The 25,943-nt window shown below is 38.2% G+C and overlaps 1 protein-coding gene across 3 annotated transcripts; it reads left to right on the plus strand.

The window, feature by feature from the left end:
- The first annotated feature begins 345 nt into the window (after nt 1–345).
- pmt (phosphoethanolamine methyltransferase) lies at nt 346–23,869 on the plus strand. Of its 3 annotated transcripts, none has more exons than XM_053641767.1 (12): nt 346–506; nt 8,692–8,863; nt 11,531–11,686; nt 12,282–12,418; nt 14,765–14,922; nt 16,408–16,602; nt 18,337–18,426; nt 19,438–19,527; nt 19,658–19,780; nt 21,972–22,103; nt 23,209–23,325; nt 23,538–23,869. In XM_053641767.1, exons 2-12 carry the CDS (start codon nt 8,703–8,705, stop codon nt 23,646–23,648), a joined length of 1,470 nt encoding a protein of 489 aa, XP_053497742.1. In that variant the 5' UTR covers nt 346–506; nt 8,692–8,702; the 3' UTR covers nt 23,649–23,869. The 3 variants fall into 3 exon arrangements, with proteins under 3 accessions (XP_053497742.1, XP_053497743.1, XP_053497741.1); XM_053641768.1 differs by lacking the exon at nt 346–506 and adding an exon at nt 547–617; XM_053641766.1 differs by lacking the exon at nt 346–506 and adding an exon at nt 3,790–3,978.
- Nucleotides 23,870–25,943: the final 2,074 nt, after the last annotated feature.

The following is a 25,943-nucleotide window of genomic DNA, read 5'->3' on the forward strand; positions in this document are numbered from 1 at the left end:
GCTCACAAACGGGAACTGCCTCAAGCGGAAGGGGAGTCACACACTGCCCCCTGCTCCATACTCGGGGGAGGCGGAGCGGACAGAACAGTTATGACTGGGTTGCCAGATTGGGTTTGTTTTAAGGAAACTCTGATTCCTCCAAGATTGTGTATTATAGTAAATCATCTGAATTCAATCTAATACATTTCTAATACAAAGTTAAAGTATAAATGCATACAGTGTGTATATATGCTATACAGAACCATTTCTATTATAAAATGTATTGCAAAGATCTGAAGAGAAAAAGGGGGATTATGGAGTGGATAATATCCTTGCATCAGAAATACGTCCGAAATAGTTGTTTCCCTACGCAAAGGCTGAGATAAAGAAGGATAATGTCTTCCTTTTGCATTACCCAATTTTCTAGGCTAGTGTCAGCTCTTTTGTGTGGTTGTTGAAGTGTAGTTGGGCTGGATAATTTGCTGAAACCTGTCAATCCTGATAAACACGAACACAGTTGAAATAAGGTATGTCTGAAACTGCTCAAAACGAGCTGCTGGACTGGATGAGTGTAGTCTATGTTGAAGACTCTCAGCTGTCTATTACAGGTTTACTCTCAAACCTCACGCGCCTATAACGTAAGTCAGGTGTTACAGCCTCGCGAATTAATTTTGTATGAGACTGTGTCGTTATTAATGTCGTGCTCACGAGCCGTTCAGGCTGGGTTGTTTATTTTATTACTGTTTTCTTTTTCTGACAACACTGAGACACACTGTGCTACAGTTACACGTCTGTCTTGGGGTCTGTATTTCATCAATTTATAGTCATCTTCTGTGGGCAAACAGAGAGAGGGGTGAAAGTTGAGCGAGATTTTCCTCTGTAACACAGCACACTGACACACAGCGGATGAATACGTCATGACACGTGACAGGCCGCCGGTGATGCGGTTTATTGTTTTCTTAGGTTTTTCTAAGTTACTCAGGTGTTATTCGGGTTATAGGACAGCGATTTTTAACGATTACAGGTTTTTAACTTATTAATAAACTACACATCGCGCTTTTTATCTGTTTATATTTACATTTAATTCATTTAATTAAGCTAGTTCTTGTTATCACTTAGCAATGTAGCAGTTATAAACAGCTGCACCCGCACCTCTCTCTCTCTCTCTCTCTCTCTCTCTCTCTCTCTGAGTTAATAAGACAAAATAACAATAAATCAAACAAATAAAAACGCATGTTGTCAAGTCACCGAGGACCGCAGTCTTCGGGAAAATTATTAGCTCAGACAACAGAGACTCCTTATATAAATATTAAAGAAACGCTCTTACACATAGAGAAACTTCACTACATCAACTTTTATACGTTTTTCTTTGTTTAAAAAAACAACAACCTGGGTTATTCAACATGTTTATTATTAGTCTTGGATTATGTGGAGCGTCACCGTGAATGAGTTGTTGCTATAGAAACATCACTTATTTCAGTGCGGTTATACTTCAAATTAGTTCACACCTACGGACCAATCAGATTTGAGAATTCAGCCACGCTGTCGTCTACGTTTCTTTACAGCAGGCCCGGATTGGCTGTGAGGAGATTCCAGGTGGTCTGTCCTGTCATGCGACTCCTAACCCTATGTAATTCATGCGACACCTAACCCTATGTAATTAAGCTGTATTAACGGCAGTAAGGGTAGAAGGAGGGCAGTGATGCAGTGGGTGGTGTTGCTGCATCACACCTCCGAGGCAGTGATGGGAAGTTCGGATCATTTTACTTACTCGTATCTTTGAATCTCGTTCAGGAAAACGAACGAATCTTTTTCCGAGTCATTTCGTTCATTTCGGCAGAATATAATTAAAATGTTACATGTTAAATTCCCCAACACATCTAGTACTTAATATACTATCAAATAAACTATAGGCTAATGCAACCAAGGCTGAATTATGAGAAATTATTAATTAATAGCTTAGCTGGTCTTCAGGCTATGCAGTCTTTTAGTTCACTTCACCTCCGGATCTGAGTCATTCATTTTATTTGTCATGTCACATTTGTCACGTCTGTCCCCCGGAAACAGAAATGATTAGTTCACGTCTCGAGCCTTTGGGTTCGAGTAGTTCGTTCATCCCGTTTCCTGTATTGCATGGTGCATTGCCTATGGGGCGGTCACCGGAAGAACGAACGACTCGAACCCAAAGACTCGAGACGTGCACTAATCATTTCTGTTTCCGGTATTGCACGGTGCATTGCCTAAGGAGCGGTCACCGGAAAAACAGACGACTCGAACCCGAAGACTCGAGACATGCACTAATCATTTCTGTTTCCTATACAAAACCTATATTGGGATGTTGCAGCGCATGTGCGTTAAAAAATGAACGAATCACTCTCTGAGAAAACTCGTTGTTCCCGAGTCATATTAAAGATCTGTTCAAAATGAACGAATCGTTCATGAACGACACATCACTACTCCGGGGTCCCTGGTTCGACTCAGAACCATTCTCCTTGTGTGCATGTGGACTTCCTCTAATCTCCCGAAAACAATGCCAATAATGATTCTGAACAGCTGAAACGAGTCGTTAGTAATTCCAGACTTACTTCCTTTACCAATCTACATAGGTTTGTAACAAAAAGCCCCACCTCTGGTCTGCATCGGCTGCTCACTGACAGTGGTAGACCAATCACAACAGACTGGGACATCTGACCAATCAGAGCAGAGTATGCTCTCTGAAAGGAGGAGTTTAGTTTAGTGTGAACACTTTAGAATGAATAATTTAGAACGGATCATTTAACGAGTTGTTTGTGACACTGCGGGAAAACAAGGTAATACTGCAGTTTAAATTATAAGTACATTAAAGTGTTTTTTGACCTTTGATGCATGTAAAGCTGTTGTATGAGACCTTTAAAGCAAAATTAGGCATGTTTCAAAATCATAATAGGTGCGCTTTAAAAAATGCCATGATTTGATGTAGTATTGTAGCCTATGGCCTTATTTGAAGAAAGAGATCAATTCATTGAGAGCTGAGATAAATACAAAGTAGTAGTTCCTGTTAGAAATGAACGCAAAAGAAGAGAGATATTACTTTCCCAACATTTGTTTTATTATTGTTAAAGGTAATGTAACTCATGCTTTTCTTTTGAGATACACACACCATACAAATTATTAGGCTCTTAAAACTGTGCATTCTGAGATGCTTTTCTGCTCACAACTATTGTACAGAGTGGTAGTTTGAGTTAAGTATTTGTAGCCTTCCTGTCAGCCTGAACCAGTCTATCAATTTTCCTCCGAACTCTATCATTAACAAGGTGTTTCCACTACTGTTTAATGCTCACTGGGTGGGTTTTTTTCCATTTCTTTATTATCCATGAAAATCCGCAGTTTCTTAATTATTCAAACCAGTCTGTCCGAGACCAGCAATGAGGCCAATGTCAAAATCACCCAGATCACTTTTTCCCCCATATTCGGATGTTGAAGCTTAACATTAACTGAAGCTCTTGACCCATGCCTTCACGATTTTATACATTGAGCTGCTGCCTCATGCCAGGGTAATTATATATTTGATCGAATGACCAGATGTACAGGTGTTCCTAATAAATTGGTCACTGAGTGTACATTACAGTAGATGGTCAGTGGGCTCAAAAATTGTTGTAGGTGTACTGGGTAGCCTGAGTTGGTGTAAGACTCTCAGCCTGATTTTTGTCGCAGTTCAACTTTGCTTTACAGCGTTATTCATTTACACACACAAGCACACAAAGATTAATTCTCTCTCTCTCTCTCTCTCTCTCTCTCTCTCTGTGTGTGGTTGTGTGCATATGCATTTACAACTGGGAAGTGGCAGTCAGTATTTAAAAGGGGGGTGAACGGATGACTGTCAGTCTGACAGTTTGACTATCAGATTATTACTACTTACTAATGTTTGAATAGACTTTTCAAACAATATAGCCTACTGTGTATTTTCAATCTTGTATAGTAGCACAAGTTCAAACTTTTTTTCACAAATTATGGACAAAGGTAAGAGCGCAAGAATATTTCACAAAGTGACTAACTTTACGTATAAATTTAGATTCATTTGCTTTTAAAGTTGTGGTTTGAATGACTTATAGGCAATGCGCACATGTGCGTTATGTGAGTGCATGATTTGACTGACCGCTGTGCTTTTCAATGGTTTACCATGATTCATCAGTACTTCAGCAGCTACTGTGTTTGTGTGTGACAATGGTGGTAAAATGTGTTTACTTAGCAAACTAATGTTTTTTTTTTGTGTGTGAGAGAGAGCGTAAAAGAGAGAGCATGTATGTACCCCTCACTATGTGAAATAAAAAGTTAAGTGAATTGGAGACTCTGTAAAGCATTAATTGCATTATAATTATACTAGTGCAAACTGCCAGATGCCTGTAAACAATAGCAACAATCAGATTGACTTTTGCTCTTGTGTAATAAAATTAATTGTGTAAGAGCAGTATTTGGGCCCATGAAACACTTACTACACTACATATCAGGCTATATCAGCAGTAAACATTTGTATTTGGTTTGTTGTAATTCTTTCTCATTTATCCTGTGATAATTCATGGCAGTTATAAAGCACTCTGGTGCACGTTTTGGAGAGGTTATGTTGGTTTACCTTATATTCTGGAGAAAAGGCTTTGTATTAGACACAGAAAGACTCTTTAAAGGATTCTTCTTAAAGGATTGCCAATAGCAGCACCTTATCTAGAAGATTAATTATTCACAGTATATAATTACTGGGATTAAAAAACAGCACGCCGGGGAACATATAATGGGCATGATATCAAATCAGTACTATGGTTGTGGCTGACAAATGTGTTCATGCAACTGCATAATTGTCCAAACTGTACATCATCTTGATTCAAGTGTGCTTTATTACAACCCTGGCCTGTGAATCAAATATAAATACAGTGACCTTAGTCTTAGCTGGGGCAGGATAATATTAAAAACAACACAGCGAACAACAAGCGAAACTAAGTCAATTAAGCAGTTAATAATCATGCTAGACTTATAATATAGGCTACTATCTAGTGAATTTTAGAGTAACGCTGTAATAGGACATTGAGAGTTGACAATACCTGAATGAACTTGAACAAAAAAAAAAAGGGTTTTTTTCTGATGCACAAATTTGTCAATCATGACTTTATTTAAATCAGATCTTATAATTTTATACGCACTTGCCACAATTATGATGGTTTCTGGTAGCTGATAACTGTGCACCAAAGACAAATTAACAACCTAGCCAGTTGCTTAGCTAGCTATATAACTATGTAGATTAAATTTGCTCATGACCTCCTTTATAATTAGGGAAAGGACTGTTGTTTTTTTTGTTTTTTTGTTTTTTTTTTAAAGATGGCACTGTTCATTTTGATAATTTACATTAAAATAGATTTTTATAAAAAGAAATTAAACTCTGGTTGAGGTAGCCGGTGTGTTTCCTGTTGCGATTGTCACAGTGTTCTAGATGAACACAGAAGAGGTAATATTCAATTCAGTCAAATTAAATTTTACTTATATAGCACATTTAACAATGTACATTGTCACAGAGCAGCTTAACAGAAATTTGGCTATAGACTCGATCCCTAATGAGCAAAGCAAAGTTGACAGTGTCAAAGAAAATCTCCCTGAGAAAATATGAGGAAGAAGCCTTGTGAGAAACCAGACTCAGAGGGGGAGCATATCCTCTACTTGTTGACACTGGACACTTGATTATGAGTCATTACTCTTTCCCAATTATGCCATAAAGTCAAACAATAGTGTTCTTAAAGGGTCCTCATTATGAGCATTTTGGAACTTTTTTTATTTCAGAGAGTTTAACTTTAAATCTGTAGTATACAAGTGAAGTTATCGACCGAAGAACGGATGAGACTTGTGCATAAATTGTTTTCAGTAAGTGCAATCTTTAGGCTAAGTGAGACCATCCACAGGAATCTTTAGGGCATCCATGTGGTACCATCCATAGCAGTCTTAAATGTGTCCATGTGGTACCATCCACAGCAATCCTCAGGGTGTCCATGTGATACAGCATTAAAACTTTCCAGTTTACCAGAACTCCCTGTGCCCATGAATTCCCCAGATGTGTGACTTTACCTAAGAGAAAAGCTATCTTTAAAAAAAACTTGACTAACCAAATGGATTTTCAACCTAGACTTATAGATTGAGGCTGTCTTTGAGTCCTAAACACTAATTGGAAGGCCATTTCATTGGTGGGGGGCTTTGTAGATAAAAGCTCTGCCCCCTGCTGTAGTTGTCATTATTCTAGGTACTAATAAAGAGACTGCCTCTTTGTCGACACATGAGGGTTATAATAGACCAAAAGTTTGCTCAGGTACTGTAGAGTGAGACCATCCAGTGCTTTATATATCATTTGTAGTATTTTAAAATCAATGTGACATTTTACTGGGAGCCAATGCAGTGTGGATAAGCCAGGGATAATGTGATCAAATCTTCTGGTTCTACTAAGGACATAGCTGCTGCATTCTGGACTAACAGGAGCTTGTTTATGCACCTACTGGATCATCCAGACAGCAAGGTGTTACAATGGTCCAACCTAGAGGTAGCAAACTAGTTTTTCTGCATCATGTAGTGACATTATATTTCTTTTTATTTTTTATTTTTTAAATATTTTTGAGATGAAAAAAAAAAGACCTTCCTAGTAGTAATATCTACACAAGATTCAAATGAGAGACTGGAGTCAATAATCATACTAAGGTCTTTCACTTCTAGCTGCGTGTGACCATAGCATAAGTTTTTCTGTCTTGTCTGAAATAAGGAGGAAGTTACTCAACATCCAGTGAACTTTATACATGCCAAAACTTTACAAAGCTGGTGTATATCATCTGACTTTGCTGAAACATATTCAGTAGCTGTGCGTCATTAGCATAGCAGTGAAAGCTAATACCATGTTTATGAATAACTGTAATAATCTAGGCCCACTGCTCATGTCTCTATATGTGATACTTCTGGGTGGACCTAGAACAGAACCACGTGGAACACCCAATTTTAGTTTTGTATGCTTGGGAATTCACCATTTACGTCTTCAAACTGATAACGATCGGTCAAATAAGACCTGAGCCAGGAAAGAGGCATCTCCAGCAACACTTTCTAATATGTTTATAAGAATATTGTGATCTATGTTATCAAAAGCTGCACTTAGATCAAGGAACACAAGCAAGGAGACACAGATCAGATTCCACTTTAATCAGTGCTGTCTCAATATTGTGATGAGGCATAATTCCTGACTGAACGATTTTATGAATTTGATTCCTATACAGTTATGAGCCTAACTGCTGTGTTACAACCTTGATAAAGGGAAGTTTTGATATTGGCCTACAGTTAGACAGCTGACGAGGGTGAAAGTTGGAATTTTTAAACAGTGGTTTGATAACAGCTAGTTTAAATGATTTAGGTACATAGTCTGCACTAAGGGAGGAGTAGATTATTTTTAATAGAGGTTTGATTGCTTTTGGCATGTGATAACATGATATTCTTTTATGATAGTGATAGTGTTTTTTTTACACTAAATTGTTCGAATTTGCACTGAATTTTCGAACAATATTCTTGTTTGTTCACTGAAAAAAAAGTCAACACTACTACATATTGTTGGTATTTATGAATATGTGTTGGTCTTGTTTCTAATTTGCTTTGCTATGGTATAAGATAACAACCAAAGATTATTATTGTTATCTTCTATTAGGGTGGAAAAATATGCTGATCTCGCAGCAGTAAGAGCCTTTCTAAGAATTAAGGCTCTCCTACCATCCCATTTGGAATATTACCAATTTAGCTTGACGGCATTTGTGTTCTAACTTTCAAGTGGCTGCCTTAAAGGTGTTAATGTGATGACTATACCAGAGTCCTATTTTTTTTTCTCTAATTATTTTTCTTTTAAGTCTAGAGTGTAGCAGAACTTGGACTCTAAACATTCAGTCACCTGATCAGGTTCTATGGGGTTAGATGATGAGCCAGTCAATAAATCTGGGAGTAGAATTCCTGTACTGTAGGTCTGTAAATATTAATGACTGGAAACATGACTTTTTTAATAAAATTTTTGTGGCTATGTTTATATTTGTAAAAGTACATATGAGTTATCCACGGTCAAGGGCAATGTACAGTACCTGTATCAATGATTGTTAGCTTCAGTTACAACATACTCATTAGGTCTAATCTTTGTTTCTGTTAAACGATGTACATTTAATCCTTGTTCGGTTACAGTTTCTTTTACAATAAATGTTTTAGATATGAGATCTAATATCATTGACTAGTATCACTAATTGTCCTGTCTGCTGCATCCCCTGCACTCATGAGTAAAATAATCATAGTCTGAGCTTGGAGCAGATTGATTCTTGTTCCAATGGGCCACTATTAGTGTTTGTTGTATTTTTGACCACTAGGCGCAATAATAACTCCCTGGAACTGAGCATGCTGCCCCACAATGGCACAGGTGACCAAAGTACACCGGCTTATCTGTCAAATAGCAAAATTTTGTATAAGTCATTGGTCACTTAAAAGAGGTATTTGAACAGAATTTAAAATGTATAGAGTTGTGAATGAAGATTAGCATGAAGAATGAATGAAGAGTAATTTTGAGTATATATTTGTTTAATAACAAAATCACCTAAGGGATTTTGTCACTTTAAATTAAGCCACATTTCATTTGTATTCAAATCTGTATGCAAAATTTCTAAAATATGTTCAATTCTGTCTCCCTGGGAAAAGAACGTACCACTATGATCGCATTCTGGAAGGAGCATTCTCAGCAGGCCACAGTGGAGGAGATGATGCTGGACTCCAACGCACAGCAGCTGACCAAGTATGAGCTGCCTGAGATTTTGGAGATGTTGCCCAGCCTGGATGGCATTGATGTATTGGAACTAGGTGCTGGCATTGGGTTAGTAACCTCATTGTATTATTACTGACAGAAACAGAACTCAATTTTCATAGACCACATGTGTCAAATCAAGGCCAGCAGAAACACATTGGGTGTTGGCAGTGCCGTAACCAGGAATTACTTTTGATGTGATGAGGAAATATACAAAATAATATGTTGATTATTTCATAATCTGTAGAATTATATTGATAAGTGCAGTAGGAGTAGTGATGACACAGATTTGTTAGGGTAAAGGGGACCTATTGTGCAAAATTCACTTTTACATAGTACATACACACAAGTGTGTGTACACAACTACCCTACAATGGTAAAAATCCACCAACTCCTTTTTTTTATATATTCCCCTTAAACCAGAAACAGTCTCAAAGTGAGTCATTTTCTCTCCTAAGTGATGTCATGTTGGAACAGGCCCCGCCCAATACTGGTGACAGACTCTGCCCTATTAGCATAGATCCTCCCCTGAGTGAGCTGCACACAATCCGTCGTGTTCTGCACGCTGGCGCAGTTATAGTGATAAGAAGAATGTCTCAGCTTCGTAAGTGTTGTAAGTGTTCTGTTGGCTATAAGAATGGACATAAGAGTCTTCGTGTACTCCCGGCATCAGAGCCACTGAAGACGCAGTGGAGTAGTTTTATTTTTGAAGGAAATGTGTGCCAAAAAATAGATAAATTCATGTATGCTTGTGCGAATCAGTTTACACCAGACTGCTTTGTGAACGAGGGTCAATACAGAGCATGATTTACAAAAAATTTTATTCTCAAGCATGGATCAGTACGAACTGTTCGTGATCCAACTTTATATCCAGAAGACGTAAGTATCGCGCTTTATATTTAGTGAATGATTGCAAATCGCCTTTTCGAATGTGCTCGTTAGCAGATTCCACAGCTAATGCAGCTAAAGTGACTAGAGCTATGTCGTCATGTTTATTTTTAACCCGAAAACTCTTTAGTTTAATTCATAACTGCACCTTTATTACACACAATACAGTAAGGTGGTTGTCTTTTTGAAAACTGGATACATTTTGTGTGAATCATTTTACACCAGACTGCTTTGGGAATGAGCTTGTTAGCACAATCTACCATCACCATATTAATGAAATTGTCATAAAATACCCGTATGCCAGTTCCAAATGATTAAAATAACATATTAGTAATAAAGGGAAATTACTCATTATCCTATCAATTCTGATCCACTTTTCTTTTCCTCTTACTGCAATAAACCTCTAGCAGGCTACTTCATCAAGATTTACCTTCATATCTATAATATACTATCTGGTTAGTTCTTTCATTTGAATCAGTATAATAAATGTTATCACCTATAGTTTCTGTTAGCCCCTCTTTTTTCTAGAAATGTCCTTATGGCCCTTCAGGTTCTCACAAAAATTCTGATGTGGCAGAATTTAACACCCCTGCTCTAAACTTACACAATGTAATATAGCTACTGCAAACACAATCCATGAATCTATACTTACTGTCTATATTCTGTCCAAAAGCACTATTTAAATTACTACCAGAAACTGGAGCTACACCAAACAAATGTTTCCATTATTTTTCCACAAGCATGTCAAGGGCTTTTATGTATCTGTTTCCATAAACATGCTTCATATTGCTATAATCCATGAGATAAAGCCATGTTTCATGTTTTGCTGTAAAAAATAAAATGATAGGCCAAGGTCAATGAGACATCCTTTGATAAGTAGTGAAAAAAAACAGGAGTTAATGTAGGAGTTTTCTGCATTTTTATTTAAAGGTTTTTTTTCTTTAAAAAAAAAACTCTTTTTTTTTTTTAAAGAACATGAGCTGCAGAGTAAATTTCATTATCTGTTTTTGGTCCTTGGGTATATCTTGTAAATAATTTCCTAAGTTTCGTTTTTTTTTTTGCATGTCTGTGGGAAGTTTGAGTGAGAAGGAAAGTTTGGGACATAGATATGCATAGTTTTGTCTTTCAGGAAGTATACTGACTTTACACTGACTTTGTGACATCCAAATTAGAGATCTGTTTTTAAAAATGTAGAACATGCTCTACGATCAGTGAAAGTAAAATTCACAAGTTAATCTAATAACTCCTGTCATATCATATCATATTTACATTATATGACTTTTTAATGTATTTTTAGAGCAGTGCTTACTGTTTGTCTTTATTACATCAATCATTGTTTTCAGAGGGATGATGCTGATAAAGCTAATTGATGAGAATATTTAGTTACACATTAATACACATGGACATGGCCTTTAACATCTGTAAGAAAACATCCAAATAGGTAATCCATCCAGAATGTTGGTAGTATATTAACACATTTGGCATACTGCAAATATGGGTAAGAAGTAAATGCAAGCAAAACAGAGTTTTTCAAGACAGTCATTGGAATAAAATGCAATGCATTTATTTTGTAAGAATTAAAATATTTCAATTCTTTAGGAACAAAACCTGTAGAGGTTTAAAATCTCAGACTAATACTGATGACACTGTTAAAGTAAGGGAAGTAAGAAATTAAAACGGCTTTAAAAAGGCAGAAAATAGCCATATTAAAAGTCTTATAATCAATGGATTTTTTGTAGATTGCTGTATAGAACATAGTTATGACAATGACAATGATTAATTACTCAAGAGCTGTTCTGCTGGTTTGTTTACCTTTATTAAAAAAAATGTGACCTTTGATCTTTCCAGACGATACACAAGTCATCTCATTGGCAAGGCACGTCATGTGACGGCCGTGGACTTTATGGAGAACTTTGTGGAAAAAAACAAGGAGAAGAACAGTCACCTTGGAAATGCAGAGTTTATCCAAGCAGATGTCACACAGTTGGAGTTTCCTGAAAAGAGGTGGGAATAGGAATGAAGTTGTGGAAAGTACAGTGCTATTTTCTCATGTATTCTCATGAATTAATGGAGAGAGTAAGTGGGTGAATGAGAGAATAAACCACAAATGAATGAATGAACTCTGTGTGGCACAGCCATGGTGTGACAATCCACAGATATTAATTGACTAATTTAAGCCACATAACGAGCAACATTGTAGGAATTGTATTACAAAGCATCACGTTATTTTGCCATTCATCCAAAATGCTTCATCATGAAATAAACATCCAGTTACCTTGACTCGCTGTTACCAGGAGAGTAGTAATGCAGGTTCATCTGGGGTCTGTGAATGAGTTTTCTGGGGTAGGTCATGGCCTTGGTCCAAACCACCGAGATCTTAATTAGATTTTAAACTGTGTTTTCACTAGTGAAGAATTTCTGCTGAATGATGTTATTGAGGGTGCTGAACTGGGTCGAGCACAGTCAGTGTAACATTTGGTACAGCACTAAAAGAATGCTGTAAATGAAGTCATGGTTGGATGGTCAAGTAGGTAAATGAGTCTTGATGCATGAATGGAATCATAGGTCTGTTCAACATTGTTTGGTTTCCTTACCACAGTTTTGACCTGATCTTTTCTAACTGGCTGCTCATGTATCTGAGTGACGAGGAGCTGTGCTCACTGGCAGAGAAGATGCTGGCCTGGCTTCGTCCAAACGGTTACCTCTTCTTCAGAGAATCCTGTTTCCACCAATCAGGTTAAATTTGAAAATACACTACACAAATTCATTTAGTGGTTGGTGAGCTTTAGTCCCCTTGTCCCCTTTTCCTTGTTAATTGGGGAAACTGGTCTTGCAGTGTTATAGAGATGACACTCAGATCATGCCAGTAGTAGGTCAATTATAGGTCTGCCATGCATATCACTTAAAGCCTGTATTCATGGTATAAAAAATTATGGATGAACACTAACTTTTTTTAATTAAGTCCTGACAAAACTGGATTTGACAGTACCTCAAATCTGCTATTATACGTTTCGATTCAATTTAGTAGCTTCCAATAAATATGTGACTAGCATTGTTCAGAATCTGGGCCTACCATTAATTCATAAATGATGATGATGTAGGTATTAAGTATTAGAGTTATGTCCCTCTATTGGCGAACAGTCCAATCTAGGCAAGGCAGAGAGATAAGGTCGTAGGACAGTGTGAACTGGAAGCGTGAGAAGAATAATGACCAGCAGGCTTGACGAGGTGTCAGATGCGTGGCTGTATGTAGGTATTCAAGGTTCTTGTGGTCTGTGCAAATGATGAAGTGTGTTGCTCCTTCCAGCCAATGTCGCCATTCCTCCAGGGCTAGTTTGACCGCAAAGAGTTCTCAGTTTCCCACATCATAGTTTTGTTCTGCTCAAGACAATTTCTTGGAGAAGAAGGCCACAGGGTGAAGCTTTGGCTCATCCCCGAACCTCTGTCAGAGGATATGTCCCACTCCTGTCTCCAAGGCATCTACCTCCATGACAAAAGGCCTGGAAGGGTCAGGGTGCTTTAGGATGGGAGCTGTGTTGAATGCTTCCTTGAGTTGACTTGGGTGGCTGGATTCCAGGGTAATCGTTTCAGCTTGCCTCTCAGCAGGGACGTTAAGGGGTATGCAATGGAGCTGAATCCTCTGATAAAACATTGATAGTAGTTGGCGAAGCCCAAAAATCATTGTAATTCCTTGACCGCTTGTAGAGTAGACCAATCTGTCACCACTTTACCTTGCTTTGGTCCATGGTGACTCCCTCAGGGCTGATGATGTAGCCCAAGAATGAGATGGTGTGCTGGTGGAATTCACATTTCTCTACTTTGACGTAGAGCTGGTGTTGAAGGAGTCTTTGTAACACTTTACGTGCGTGGAGGACATGTTCTTCAGGGGAACCGGAATATATCAAGATTTTGTCAATGCATGTGATGACACTTCTCCCCAACAGGTCCCTAGGACGTTGTTGATGAGAGACTTGAACACTGAGAGGGTGCTAGAGAGCCCACATGGCATGACCAAGTACTCATAGTGGCCTGAGGTGGTACTGAAGGCCGTTTTCCACTCATCTCCATGCCTGCATAGCTGGCGAAGATCAACGTGCATTGCAGGAGAAAACCTTTGCATCGCGCCATTCACCTGCATACGTCTCCGGCACTGGTATCGGAGGAAACGGGGTGCGAGTCTGCATGACTGTCGGCGTGCTCTGGAAAAGACGAGTGATCTGTTCCATCATATAGGCAGCTGTTGGTGGTGATCTACCATGAGCTGTCTGTGGGGATCAACGGCTTGTTAGCAAACCTGCTGCTTCCATGTTATGGCAAAGTATTCCGTCACGTAATGGGGTCACAGACGGAAGCAAGTGCAGGTATGGCAGTTTAATAAAACAACAAATCCAAAGGATTAGGCAGAAATCAATAAACATACTGTAGACAGGTAGAGGTCAGGCGATTAGGCGAACAGTCCAAACTAGGCTAGGCAGAGAGACAAGATCATAAACATGAACAAAGTCAAAACCAGCAGCTGGCAGCAGGTGTGTCTAATTAGAATGTGTCTGTGTGTGTGTGTTTGGGAGTTGTAGTTGTCTTTGGCCATGTTTGTAGTTCGTGGTGCATTCTGAGAAATGGAGTCGCTGGTTTGCTGTGATATGACACCTGTGTTCATTACAACCTTTAGATATTTCCATCGATGGTGTCACTGTTAGACCCTCTCGCTGTGATTGTTCACTATTCTTTTGATCCAAGACATTGCCTAATTTCCACCCTGGTATAGTTTCTGTAATTGATTAGTTGTAAAGTACATTGTGTATTATGTAGTTTAGTCTGGGTTTTATAAAGCTTAGAGTCTGACACATAGTTACAAATATTTATGAACCATTTTCTGTCATTTATAGCAGAATTACTGATACATACCATATTCCATACAAAATACCAAATATATTCATGTATTTTATTACTTTGTTGTTGTTAGTGAAATATTTTGACAGTTGCAGTTTATATAATCTGTGTTAATTATATGCTGTACCGTTTGGTCTCTTTAACAGACCTTAGATTTAAAAATGAACAATTACTGTTTTTTATCCTTCACAGGAGACAGTAAGAGAGATTTTAACCCCACTCACTACCGTAGTCCTGCCCATTATAACCATCTGATGACATCAGTTACTTGGGTCGAGTCAGGGGAGAAGGGTAAACAGTCCTATGGGTTTGATATCATCCTGAGCAGAACTGTACAGACCTACATTAAGGTATAAATCATTCAGTTTCTTTTGTTAGGGAGAAATATCATATACAATATTAACATTTACCTCTAGTTGCATATTTAAATCACTTCAGTGTGGGGCATAATGATAACATCTGCTGATGCGCTGAGCTCTGTGCTGGTTATGTGTAGTTATCAAACATGACTTTTGATCTTTCTAAATGTGCACAAATCAGATCACTGGCATCCGTGGATGAATGTATTTATCATCATACTTGTTTTATATCTTCTAATATGATGTAGGTGCAGTGTATACAGAGTGTTGAGTCTTAAGGCATGCTAAAAGTATTTTTATGGTAGCATGCTGTGATAATACGTAAACAGTACCACTACAGGCACTAGTTTAAATGCTCTTTATCAGGTATACACTGATAGATGCACTGTAAACAAAATAGTTTACAGCCCATGTTTTGTGTATTTACAAAACCCCCATGTTTTGTGTATTGACTGTCTTGTATATCTATTGTTCTGTTTTGTGTATTTATTGTCCTGCACTCGTCTCACACTGCTGTGTATTTGCACTTTATTTAGTCTTGTGTACCGTTCTGTGTTGCACCATGGTCCTGGAGAAACGACATTTTGTTCTGATGTATACTAGCTATCAGAGTTGGGTATAACTCTGATAGAGCCGTAATCTAATTACTTTTTCTGATAACGCAGTAATGTAATGCATTACATTTTAAATTTATGTAATTTGATTACAGTTACTCATGCCAATAAAATTGTTACTTGCGTTTTTTATTCAATGTGATATTTAATAATGACTGAGGTGAGACCAATCAGACAGAAAAATACATGGAAATACTAGTGTCTTATTGGCTTATAGCTCTCAGTTCTGCCAAGCGCTAGCTTATAGTCAGTGTGAGGTAAAATGGAAATATACGGCAATTTTTTTTAAACCAGTAAAGGGGTTAAAACTGAAACAGTAACATCCCCTGATGCTGAACAGGAAAACAAGGTGTGTAAATGTCTATATCAGTTCCAGTTTATGTGAACATGATATGAGCAGAGCATAAGGAAGGGTAATGTACTTTGCATGGCACTGTAGCAGCTAAACCCATACAATGATAGCTTAGCTCTGCCTCCCCTTGGCTAGCGACACCAAACTAGCCTAGTTAGAAAAGTTTTATATTTTATCGGTCTGGTAGTTCTACAAACAGTGAGACACCCGAGGCAAGCAAGTTTTATGATAAATCAATAGGTTTGATATTAACTTAAAAGTAAAGTAATTAGTAATCTGACTATTTTTTACATGGAGTAATCAGTAATGTAATCATATTACAATTTTAAAATAGTAATTAGTAATCTGTAGTGGATGAATTTTTTTTGAGTAACTTACCCAACACTGCTAACAATGACAATAAAAAATAATTGACTTGAATTGATAGAATACTAGTAAGTAATGGCAACAGCATTAGTGCATGTGAATTAACTGATCACTTCTCTCTCTCTCTCTCTCTCTCTCTCTCAGATGAAGAAGAACCAGAATCAAATGTGCTGGCTGATGCAGAAAGCTTGTCGGGACTTGGTCCAGCAGCACCAAGGAGGCTTCAGCACCTTCCAGCAGTTCCTGGATAACCAGCAGTATACACACAGGGGAATTCTGCGATATGAGAAGATATTTGGCTATGGCTATGTCAGTACTGGTGGACAAAGCACCACCAAGGTAAGGGGGTAAGAAGAGGCAGCCTAGATGAGGGAAAGGGCCAAGAGTTAAAACACCTTTTATGAGTAAAGCTCATAAATAAAATGTATGTAATGTATTTTCCATTTGGTGGCAGTAGTACTCCAAAATATTTGAAAATAAACACAAATGTTTTGTTGGGATGCATTCAGTAGGAAGAACTGAAGCATAATGTACAGCTTTTAATCAATGTATATTAAACTATATAGCTATTAAAAAAGCACATATAAAGACTGCTAAACATATTGTATTTTCTTGGACCATTGCCTGTGTGTGCCTCGAGCAGACGCTTTTATTAGCCATCAACCAGATTCTGGCAGAATTCTGGTTGGATATTTGACCACTCTTCTTGGCAGAATTGATAAAGTTCACTGACATTTGTTGATTTCCTGGCCCTGACTCGACTTTTAAGCACAGTAAACAAATTTTTGATAAGGTTGAGATCAGGACTTTGGGAAGGCCATTCCAAAAGCTTAATGTTAGCCTGCTTTATCCATTCCACAACCAGCTTTGATGTGTGTTTGGGGTCATTGTCCTGCTGGAACACCCAACTGTGTCCAAGTTTCAACCGTCTGTCTGATGGTTTGAGATCATGCTGAATAATTCTAATGTAGTCCTCCTTCTTCATTATTCCATCCACTTTGTGCAAAGCACCAGTTCCACTGGAAGCAGAACAGCCCCAGAGCATAATGCTACCACCACCATGCTTAACAGTTCTTTACTCCTCCAAACATACCTCTGGTCATTGTGGCCAAACAACTTCATCTTTATCTCATCTAACCATAAAACTTTCCTCCAGAAGCCTTTTTCTTTGTTCATATGGTCAGCAGCAAACTTTACATGGACAATTTTGGAGCAGGGCTTCTTTCTTGAACAGCAGCCTTTCAGTCCATGGCGATGTAAAACTCGCTTGACTGTAAACAGTGACACTGATGTTCCAGCAGCTTCCAGTTCATGGCAGGCCTGTGCCTTGGTGGTTCCTTGGTTTTTCCTGGCCATCCAAACCAATTTCCTCTCAGCTGAGAGTGACAGTTTGGGTCTTCTTCCAGACCTTGGGAAAGTGGCTACACTTCCCAATAACTTGTACTTACATACAATTGTTTGGACTGATGAGCCTGGAATCTGCAATTGTTTAGAAATGGCTCCAAGAGACATTCCTGACTTGTGTAAATCCATCATCCTCTTTTTCAGATCTGCACTGTGCTTCGTGGACTTTCCCATAGTACTGTGTGTTGGTCAATCCAATGAGTGCTGTCACTCAAAGCCCAATATTCCCATGACATTCATGTCCATGATGAGTGTTTGGAAACTTCCGACCGCAACTGTATACTGTATATGCAAGTGTCTTCAACTAAAAATACTCTTAAAATACAAAAATACACTTACCGACTATGTAATGAGGAACATATGTAGTCCTGCTAAGTCATGCAATTATCCAATCAGCCAATCATGGGGCAGCAGCATAACGCATAAAATCATATAGATATAGGTCATATCTGTCACTCATGTCATATAGGTCACTCATGTCTTAGTATTGTGTTAGTAAGGAAGTCCTCACTTTTTGTTTATGAAAATATTACACGAGTTTCTGGATATTTTATTTTCTGCTGATATTTACACTGAATTAAGTATAGTTTTGGTGCCTTAGGCAAATGTTCACTGTGTTTATGAGTTTTTTTCCCTGAATTTGTGATATTTTTCTCTTGACCCCTTCAGGAGTTTGTTGACCTGCTGAACCTTAAGCCAGGACAAAAAGTCCTTGATGTGGGCTGTGGCATTGGGGGAGGGGATTTCTACATGGCCAAGGTGAGCCGCATGGTCGCTGACTGACTGGTCAATTTAACAGCATCAGGGTGGTAGGAGGGTTATACAGTGCATCTGGAAAGTATTCACAGCACTCCACTTTTTCCACATTTTGTTATGTTACAGCATTATTCCAAAATGGATTAAATTAAATATTTTTCTCAAAATTCTACAAACAATACCCCATTATGACAACATGAAAGAAGTTTGTTTGAAATCTTTGCAAATTTATTAAAAATAAACAACAAAAAAAGCACATTTACATAAGTATTCACAGCCTTTGCTCGATACTTTGTTGAAGCACCTTTGGCACCAATTACAGCCTCCAGTCTTTTTGAGTATGATGCTACAAGCTTGGCACACATATTTTTGTTAACTTTGTTAACTGTGAGACCTTATATAGACAGGTGTGTGCCTTTCCAAATCATGTCCAGTCAACTGAATTTACCACAGGTGGACTCCAATCAAGTTGTAGAAACATCTCAAGGATGATCACTGGAAACAGGATGCACCTGAGCTTAATTTTGAGTGTCATGGCAAAGGCTGTGAATACTTATGTACACGTGCCATGTACATAATGTATTTTTAATAAATTTGCAAAGATTTCAAACAAACTTCTTTCATGTTGTCATTATGCGGTATTGTTTGTAGAATTTTGAGGAAAATAATGAATTTAATCCATTTTGGAATAAGGCTGTAACATAACAAAATGTGGAAAAAGTGAAGCGCTGTGAATACTTTCCAGATGCACTGTACTGTCAACGGCCTGAGTTTTCCTTTGTCTCATTGCATTACTGTGTAAAATTGTTTGGTGGTCTTATCTGGATGGTTTCCTTTCCTTGCACACTTGGTTTCCTGTCTTTGTGTGGTACTTTTCCCAGAATACATAGGGTTTTTCACTATTCTGTTTTTAATGATTCACTTTTAACTTGGCTAATGCTCAGTGAAGGCAGAGGTACAAAGCCATTTCATGAGTTTCTCAGTGACCTCACTGGCTGTTTGTTTGATTGACAGACCTTTGGGGTGGATGTTTTGGGAATGGACTTGTCGTCAAACATGGTGGAGATCGCTATGGAGAGGGCTGTGGCTGAGAAACTGCCATCTGTGAGTGACACTCATTTGGATTAATATACATTGAACAATCAAAGGCCATAGGATGGATTTTTTACAGTGAAGTCATTACACTTCTTTTAGACTTAAAGAAAGTGACAACTAAATGTCCACTCTGCTTCAGGTGCAGTTTGAGATGTCAGACGCCACTAAGAGAACATTTCCAGATAGCACGTTTGATGTGGTGTACAGCAGAGACAGCATTCTGCACATCAAAGATAAACTTGGACTCTTCAGAAAATTTCATGTGAGTGTGTGTGTGTGTGTGTGTGTGTTAGTGCTGGTCGATTGCTGCATTCAACTAAAACTCATAACTCTGAATTTCCGACCTCCGACTCTGAAAAAACAAAGAAAACACTCGCTCAATTTGGAATTCCTACTCGGAAACCTCAACCCTCCTGAGTTCAGCAAGTGACGTTGAATCAACATGGCTGCAGACATGGCAACAGAAGCAGTAGTAAACAAAGTAGCACTTCTTTATTCTTTAAATGAGTTATGCTGTATACAGAAGTGCTTGCTTTAGATCAGCCACCATACAGACATTAGGTTGTTAAAGCTATAAATGTATATATACAGTTTTCAGTTATGAGGAGATAAACATACATCGCTCATCACAGTTAGTTGGCTAGATTGTTGCTAACAAAAGATGAACATTCAATTCAATTCAGTTTGATTTGTTTAGCACTTTTAACAATAGACATTGTCCCAAAGCAGCTTTTCAGAAATATGTAAATTAGGGATAAAACGGTTACCGGCTTCACGATAAACTACGATAAAATTCCCCGACGGTTAGTGGTACCGTGTCACATTTAACCATCATTAAAACCATGCGCAATTATCGTGATTCATAAAACTCGTGGTAAATGCTGTCCACACACACCCAGCATGAGTCTAACGCAAATCCAAAGTTTGGTCACATTTTGGATTTTATAAAAATACAGAGGGAAACTTTATAGAAGATGGTAACCCTGTGTCTGTAGAGCTTTCCAGAAGAAAGTTGCTGCGAAAGGGGGCTTTGGTGCTTTTTCCTCTTTTCCCCCTCGCTTTTAAATCGTTTATGTGCAGCCCTGTCCATTTCACGTTCGCTTTTGAATTAGCAGCAGTTCGGGGGCAGCAATTGCTTTAATGGTGGGTTCATTTAAGGGACGTGCAGAAGGGGGGTTGGAGGGGGTGGGTATGCCCTGGGGGCTCGAGCCCCTGCCCTTTTTCTAAATTATTTAAAAGTGCCCCCTCAACATTAATTAATAAACAGTTATATTACATAAAAAGGATTGACTCAGATATAACAAACATATTTCGAGTATTCACTGCACCATGAGCTCGCTACTACCTGTTACCCAACGTGCAGTGCTTGCGACAACACGTCACAATAAGAGTCCTCATATATAAATATATATAAAAATGGAAGGAAAAATTTAACTTTTACAGAATATTAAACAATTATGAAAATATAAAGTTTATAAATGCAAATATCCATAATAAACTATACACAGTCTCAAATAGAGGCAGAACTAAAGTGTTACAGTAATCCAACCTAGAGGTGACAAAAGCATCATGTTCCTGCATCATGTAGTGACATTATATTTTATATCTTAGCAATATTTCTGAGATGAAAGAAGGCTATCCTAGTAATATTATCTACATGAGCATCAAATGAAAGACTGGAGTCAATAATCACACCAAGGTCTTTTACTGAACATGATGAAACAGAAAGACCATCCAGAGTTACTATGTAATTAGAATGCTTACTTCTAGCTGCATGTGGTCCTAGTAGATGTACTTCTGTCTTGTCAGAATTAAGTAAGAGGAAGTTAATAAGCATCCAGTGTCTAATGTCCTTTACACATTCCTCAACTTTAATAAGCTGGTGTCTCTCATCTGGCTTCGCTGAAACATACAACTCTGTGTTATCAGCATAACAGTGGAAGTAAATTCCATTTGACCCAGGGGTAGCGGATATAAAGAAAAAAACAGTGGCCCTAAAACAGAACCTTGTGGAACATCAAACACCTCAGTGCATAGAGAAATCACCATTTACATATAAGAGCCAGGAGAGGACCGTTCTCATAATGCAAATAACGTTTTCTAGTCTATCAAGGAGAATAGTATGATCAATTGTATCAAAAGCTGCACTAAGGTCAAGCAACACAAGCAAGGAGACACAACCCTGATCAGAGGCCAGTAGTAGGTCATTTACTACTTTAACCAGCGCTGTCTCTGTGCTATGATGAGGCCTAACGGAGTTGCCAATGTTCCCCCCCCCCCACCCCACCCCACTTTAGTTCGACAGCACAGAGGTCGAAAACAAAATAAAAAATCTTGCTCCGATCTCTTAAATATCACTGCCCTCTACTGGTCATGTAGTTTATTTTAGGCAATAAGCTTAAGTATCAGTTGTCAGTGTTGCCTGTCTCATTCTGTTTTGTGTTTGTGTGTAGTCATGGTTGAAGCCTGGTGGACAGGTACTAATCAGTGATTACTGCTGTGGAGAGAAGCCGTGGACTCCTGCCTTTCAGGAATATGTTAACCAGAGAGGTTACATCCTTTATACACCACAGAGATATGGCAAGGTGAGCCACCATAAGCTAGAATAATTGCACTTAACTCACATGGGACAAAAGTACTGACCTCAGATCAGGTCTGCTTTATATATTATTATAAAATATGGTCCAGTAGATATCAGTGTTGTCAAGCGTGGACAGGCTTCGGATCCAGGCAAACCGAAATCAAGCCAATAGACAGGCTTGTATCAGGTGAAGTATCAGGTGATCAGCAGACTGGTTTAACTAGACTACGAAGAACTCGATAAATAGAACAGACAAGGTCACTACCGGAAAACTTAAGGACTCGAGTACTAACTCAGTGGTGAACACTTCCTCCAAGTCATCATATGTAAGAGTGATATGAAATGTCTATGAAGGCTGAACACACACACATTATATGTCAAAATGTATCCGTAACATATTCATGTCAGAAGCTCTTCATTTTTTAAGTCACACTGACAGCAAACTGTCAAGAACAAGATCGTCTGTATCTTGGAGGCTGGTCCATTAATTTGTTGACTTTTAAAAGAGTGGAGTGTATATCAAATGGAGTTTAATGCTAACTTCTAGCTCACCTACACACACACACTCCAACTGTAATCAGTTTTCTGTGATAAAGCATATAGGGCATTGAACTGTCATCCTGCAGCATTGAAGGCTGTTCACTGAGGTAGCTTATTAATTCTCAGTATGTCAGTATGTTTTTAGCTATATATAATATAGGAAGAGAAGGAAGAGAGACAAATGCAAAACAAGTACGCTTAAAGAAAGCTAGAGAAGCAGCGTTGTTCATCATCTATGGAAAAAAAAGATAGAAACTGTCATTTGAATGAAACAGATTTCCTGTCACTATGTTTAGACAGTCATATGATGATGTGCTTCAGATCTTAGCTGAAAAAATAGTCACTAAAACACTATATTCTAAAATAGCATCGTTTAGACTTAATGGAACACAGATCTGTATCAAACAGAGAGGAAGTAATCTCACAGTCTATCTAAATAGCAGTACTGTTTTATGTTATAAATAACTTGTTGGGTTTGACAGTTGCGATAATCATTCCTAATGACAGTGTGTGGGTGTGTGTGGGTGTGTGTGTGTGTGTGTGTGTGCGTGTGTGCGGCTGTCTTTTAGTACTTGGAAGAAGCAGGGTTCACTAATGTAAGAGCAGACGACAGAACTGCCCAGTTCATTCAGGTGATAAAGAGTGAGCTTAAGAGAGCAGAGGAGATTAAAGTGGAATTTATACAGGTAAAAGATCTTACTCACACACACACACACACACACACACACACACACACACACACACAGAGAATGTATTTAAATAACACATACAAATGCTCATTTGTAGAATGTCACAAAATAATTGCCTATGCTTCACAGTATGAGAGTTTACAAATAGATCATAAACATGATGTAAACATGTTATGAATGGGTTATAACAATGCTCTGCCTCCATGCAGGAGTTTACCCAGGAGGACTATGATGCTATTGTAAATGGCTGGACAGAAAAGTTGCAGCGCTGTGAAGCTGGAGATCAACGCTGGGGTCTGTTCTGTGCCACAAGAGACTGAGAGAAGTAGAGAGAGAGCTCCTGTATGTTCTATAGGTGCAATAAGAGAAAGCGCACAGCTGATGAAAATTTTACTTCAAATGCCCTAAGTTGCATAATTGTACAAAATACAGTATATTTGGGTTCTGCAAATGAAACAGGCCAGTGCGGCATGGTGTTAATATTTAGGAATTTTTAAGCATTGTAATATTACTTAAATAAAAAAGAAATATTTTTCCCTTGTTCTTGTTGTGCTTATTTTGTGTGGCGTATTCTAGGCAGATAATTAACAAGGCTATATATTTGGAAGATTATGGGTCCACTCCAAGAAGGCGGCTATCGTGAATCCAGAGTTGAATCTGTGGATTTGTCACTTCCAAGGAAAAAAAAAGATTACAGTTAATGAACTCGACCCCAGATAGGTCGAATTGGACATGAATTAGGTTTTGTTTTTCCCCTGATGTTTTCTAGCTTGTGTTTTGAATGGTTACCTCTGCTGCTTCTAAGCCATAAAGCCATCATGGGCAACTAGAAACTGGGTAATGTTGCTTTCTCTGTTGCTTCAGCATCATGCTCAGGATCATTGTCCTGCTGAGAGGTGAAATTTCTCCCAGGTTTTAGTTTCTTAGCAAACTGAATCATGTTTTGAGCATTTCCCTGTATTTTGGTTCTAGTTATCCTTCAGTCTTAAGATGCGCCATCCCCTCTGATAAAAGCATCCCCACAGCATGACTGACACCATCATACTTTACAGGAGAGATGGTATTTCTCAATAGATTGGTAGCATTCGGTTTGCACCACACTACATTTTGGCCCAAATACTCTAGATTGGTCGCTTCTGACCACAAAACATTTTGAAACTTGGTTCATATGGTTTCTATTAAATAATAGCTTTTTTCTTGCCAGCATCTCATACAGGACAGTTTTATGTGGATATGGACCAGTGCACCTTCACCCAAATTGTATGAAATTTGTAGGTGATTATTGTTCTTCTATCTCTTAAAGTAACAGCATTTAATAGTTGAAATTTAGGGATGTTCAACATGCTTTCACCCATTCTGACAGAGTAACAGTTCTGTACATCATAGACACACTGTCTGCACTTACACTTTGCCGTTTTGCAGAACGTTTTTAGATTTAATTGATATTATTTGCTATAAAAAAAACTCTAGCAGCCACAGAGTATTAGTAAACTAGCCCAATCTGGCAAACCTTTTAATACTACAGCCTGGTCCGCTTCTCCTCCCCCGAGCATGGAGCAGTGTGAATCCTGCTCCAATGGACCTCTGTTGGATCTTGTAGTAGTTCCCATTTTTGACCACGAGGTGAAATAATAACTCTGTAGAAGGTTATCAATGGAACATCGGTTTGTATCTGTCAAATAGCAACATTTTAAAAATAATTGGTCACTCAGAAGAGGGAATTGGTATTTCATTTACAGCATTTGGCAGACACCTTTATCAAGAGCAACTTATAGTTATCTCATTTATACAACTGAGCAGTTGAGGGTTAAGAGCCTTGTTCAACACCCAGCAGTGGCAGCTTGGTGGTGCTTGGAATTGAAATCATGAGGTCCAATGTTCAATGAACAGCTGATATAAACAGCAGGGATCTGCCCCAATGTACGCTATCTGTCCCACCTGCCCCCTGTATGATCCACCACAGAACAATATTGAAGACTTTCTAAACCCTATTTTTGCTGTTATTGCTTAATTACATAATGTTACTTCTTACTATGTAGTCAGTTTTACAGAGTCTACTGTGTTCATATGATATTTGACTATATTGATGATGAATTTGGTGAAGATTTTCTTACGTCCTGTTATTGTAATCTGATTGAATGATGCCATGAATAAGTATGCTACAAATAAATCACTTTTTAAACAAATCACTGAGGATGATGAAAGTAAGGGTCATGCTTTTGAATATGATAAACATTTTCATTCACATATACACAATCACCACCTTGAGGATTTTAGACATGTATCATGTGTTTTCCTTTTTTTCATTTTTTAAATCATTGGCACGAATGTTCCAATAATTCCCTCTGGAATTATTGGAACGGCAAGGCCAATCCAATTGTTTGAGATTATAATGTGAATATGAGACGATAGATCAGATTTCAGCTTTCATTTCCTGATATTTATATCTAGATGTGTTAAACAACTTAGAACATGGCACGTTTTGTTTGAACCCACCAATTTTTCAAGTGATCAAAAATACTGGAACACATGACTGACAGATGTTTGTTGTTGCCCAGCTAATTAATCCTGTTAGATTAATTACAATTAATAGCTCTGAATGTCTACTCTTGGTT

Source organism: Ictalurus furcatus, chromosome 14 (genome assembly GCF_023375685.1).
Source record: "Ictalurus furcatus strain D&B chromosome 14, Billie_1.0, whole genome shotgun sequence".
In the NCBI taxonomy this organism is placed as follows: domain Eukaryota; kingdom Metazoa; phylum Chordata; class Actinopteri; order Siluriformes; family Ictaluridae; genus Ictalurus; species Ictalurus furcatus.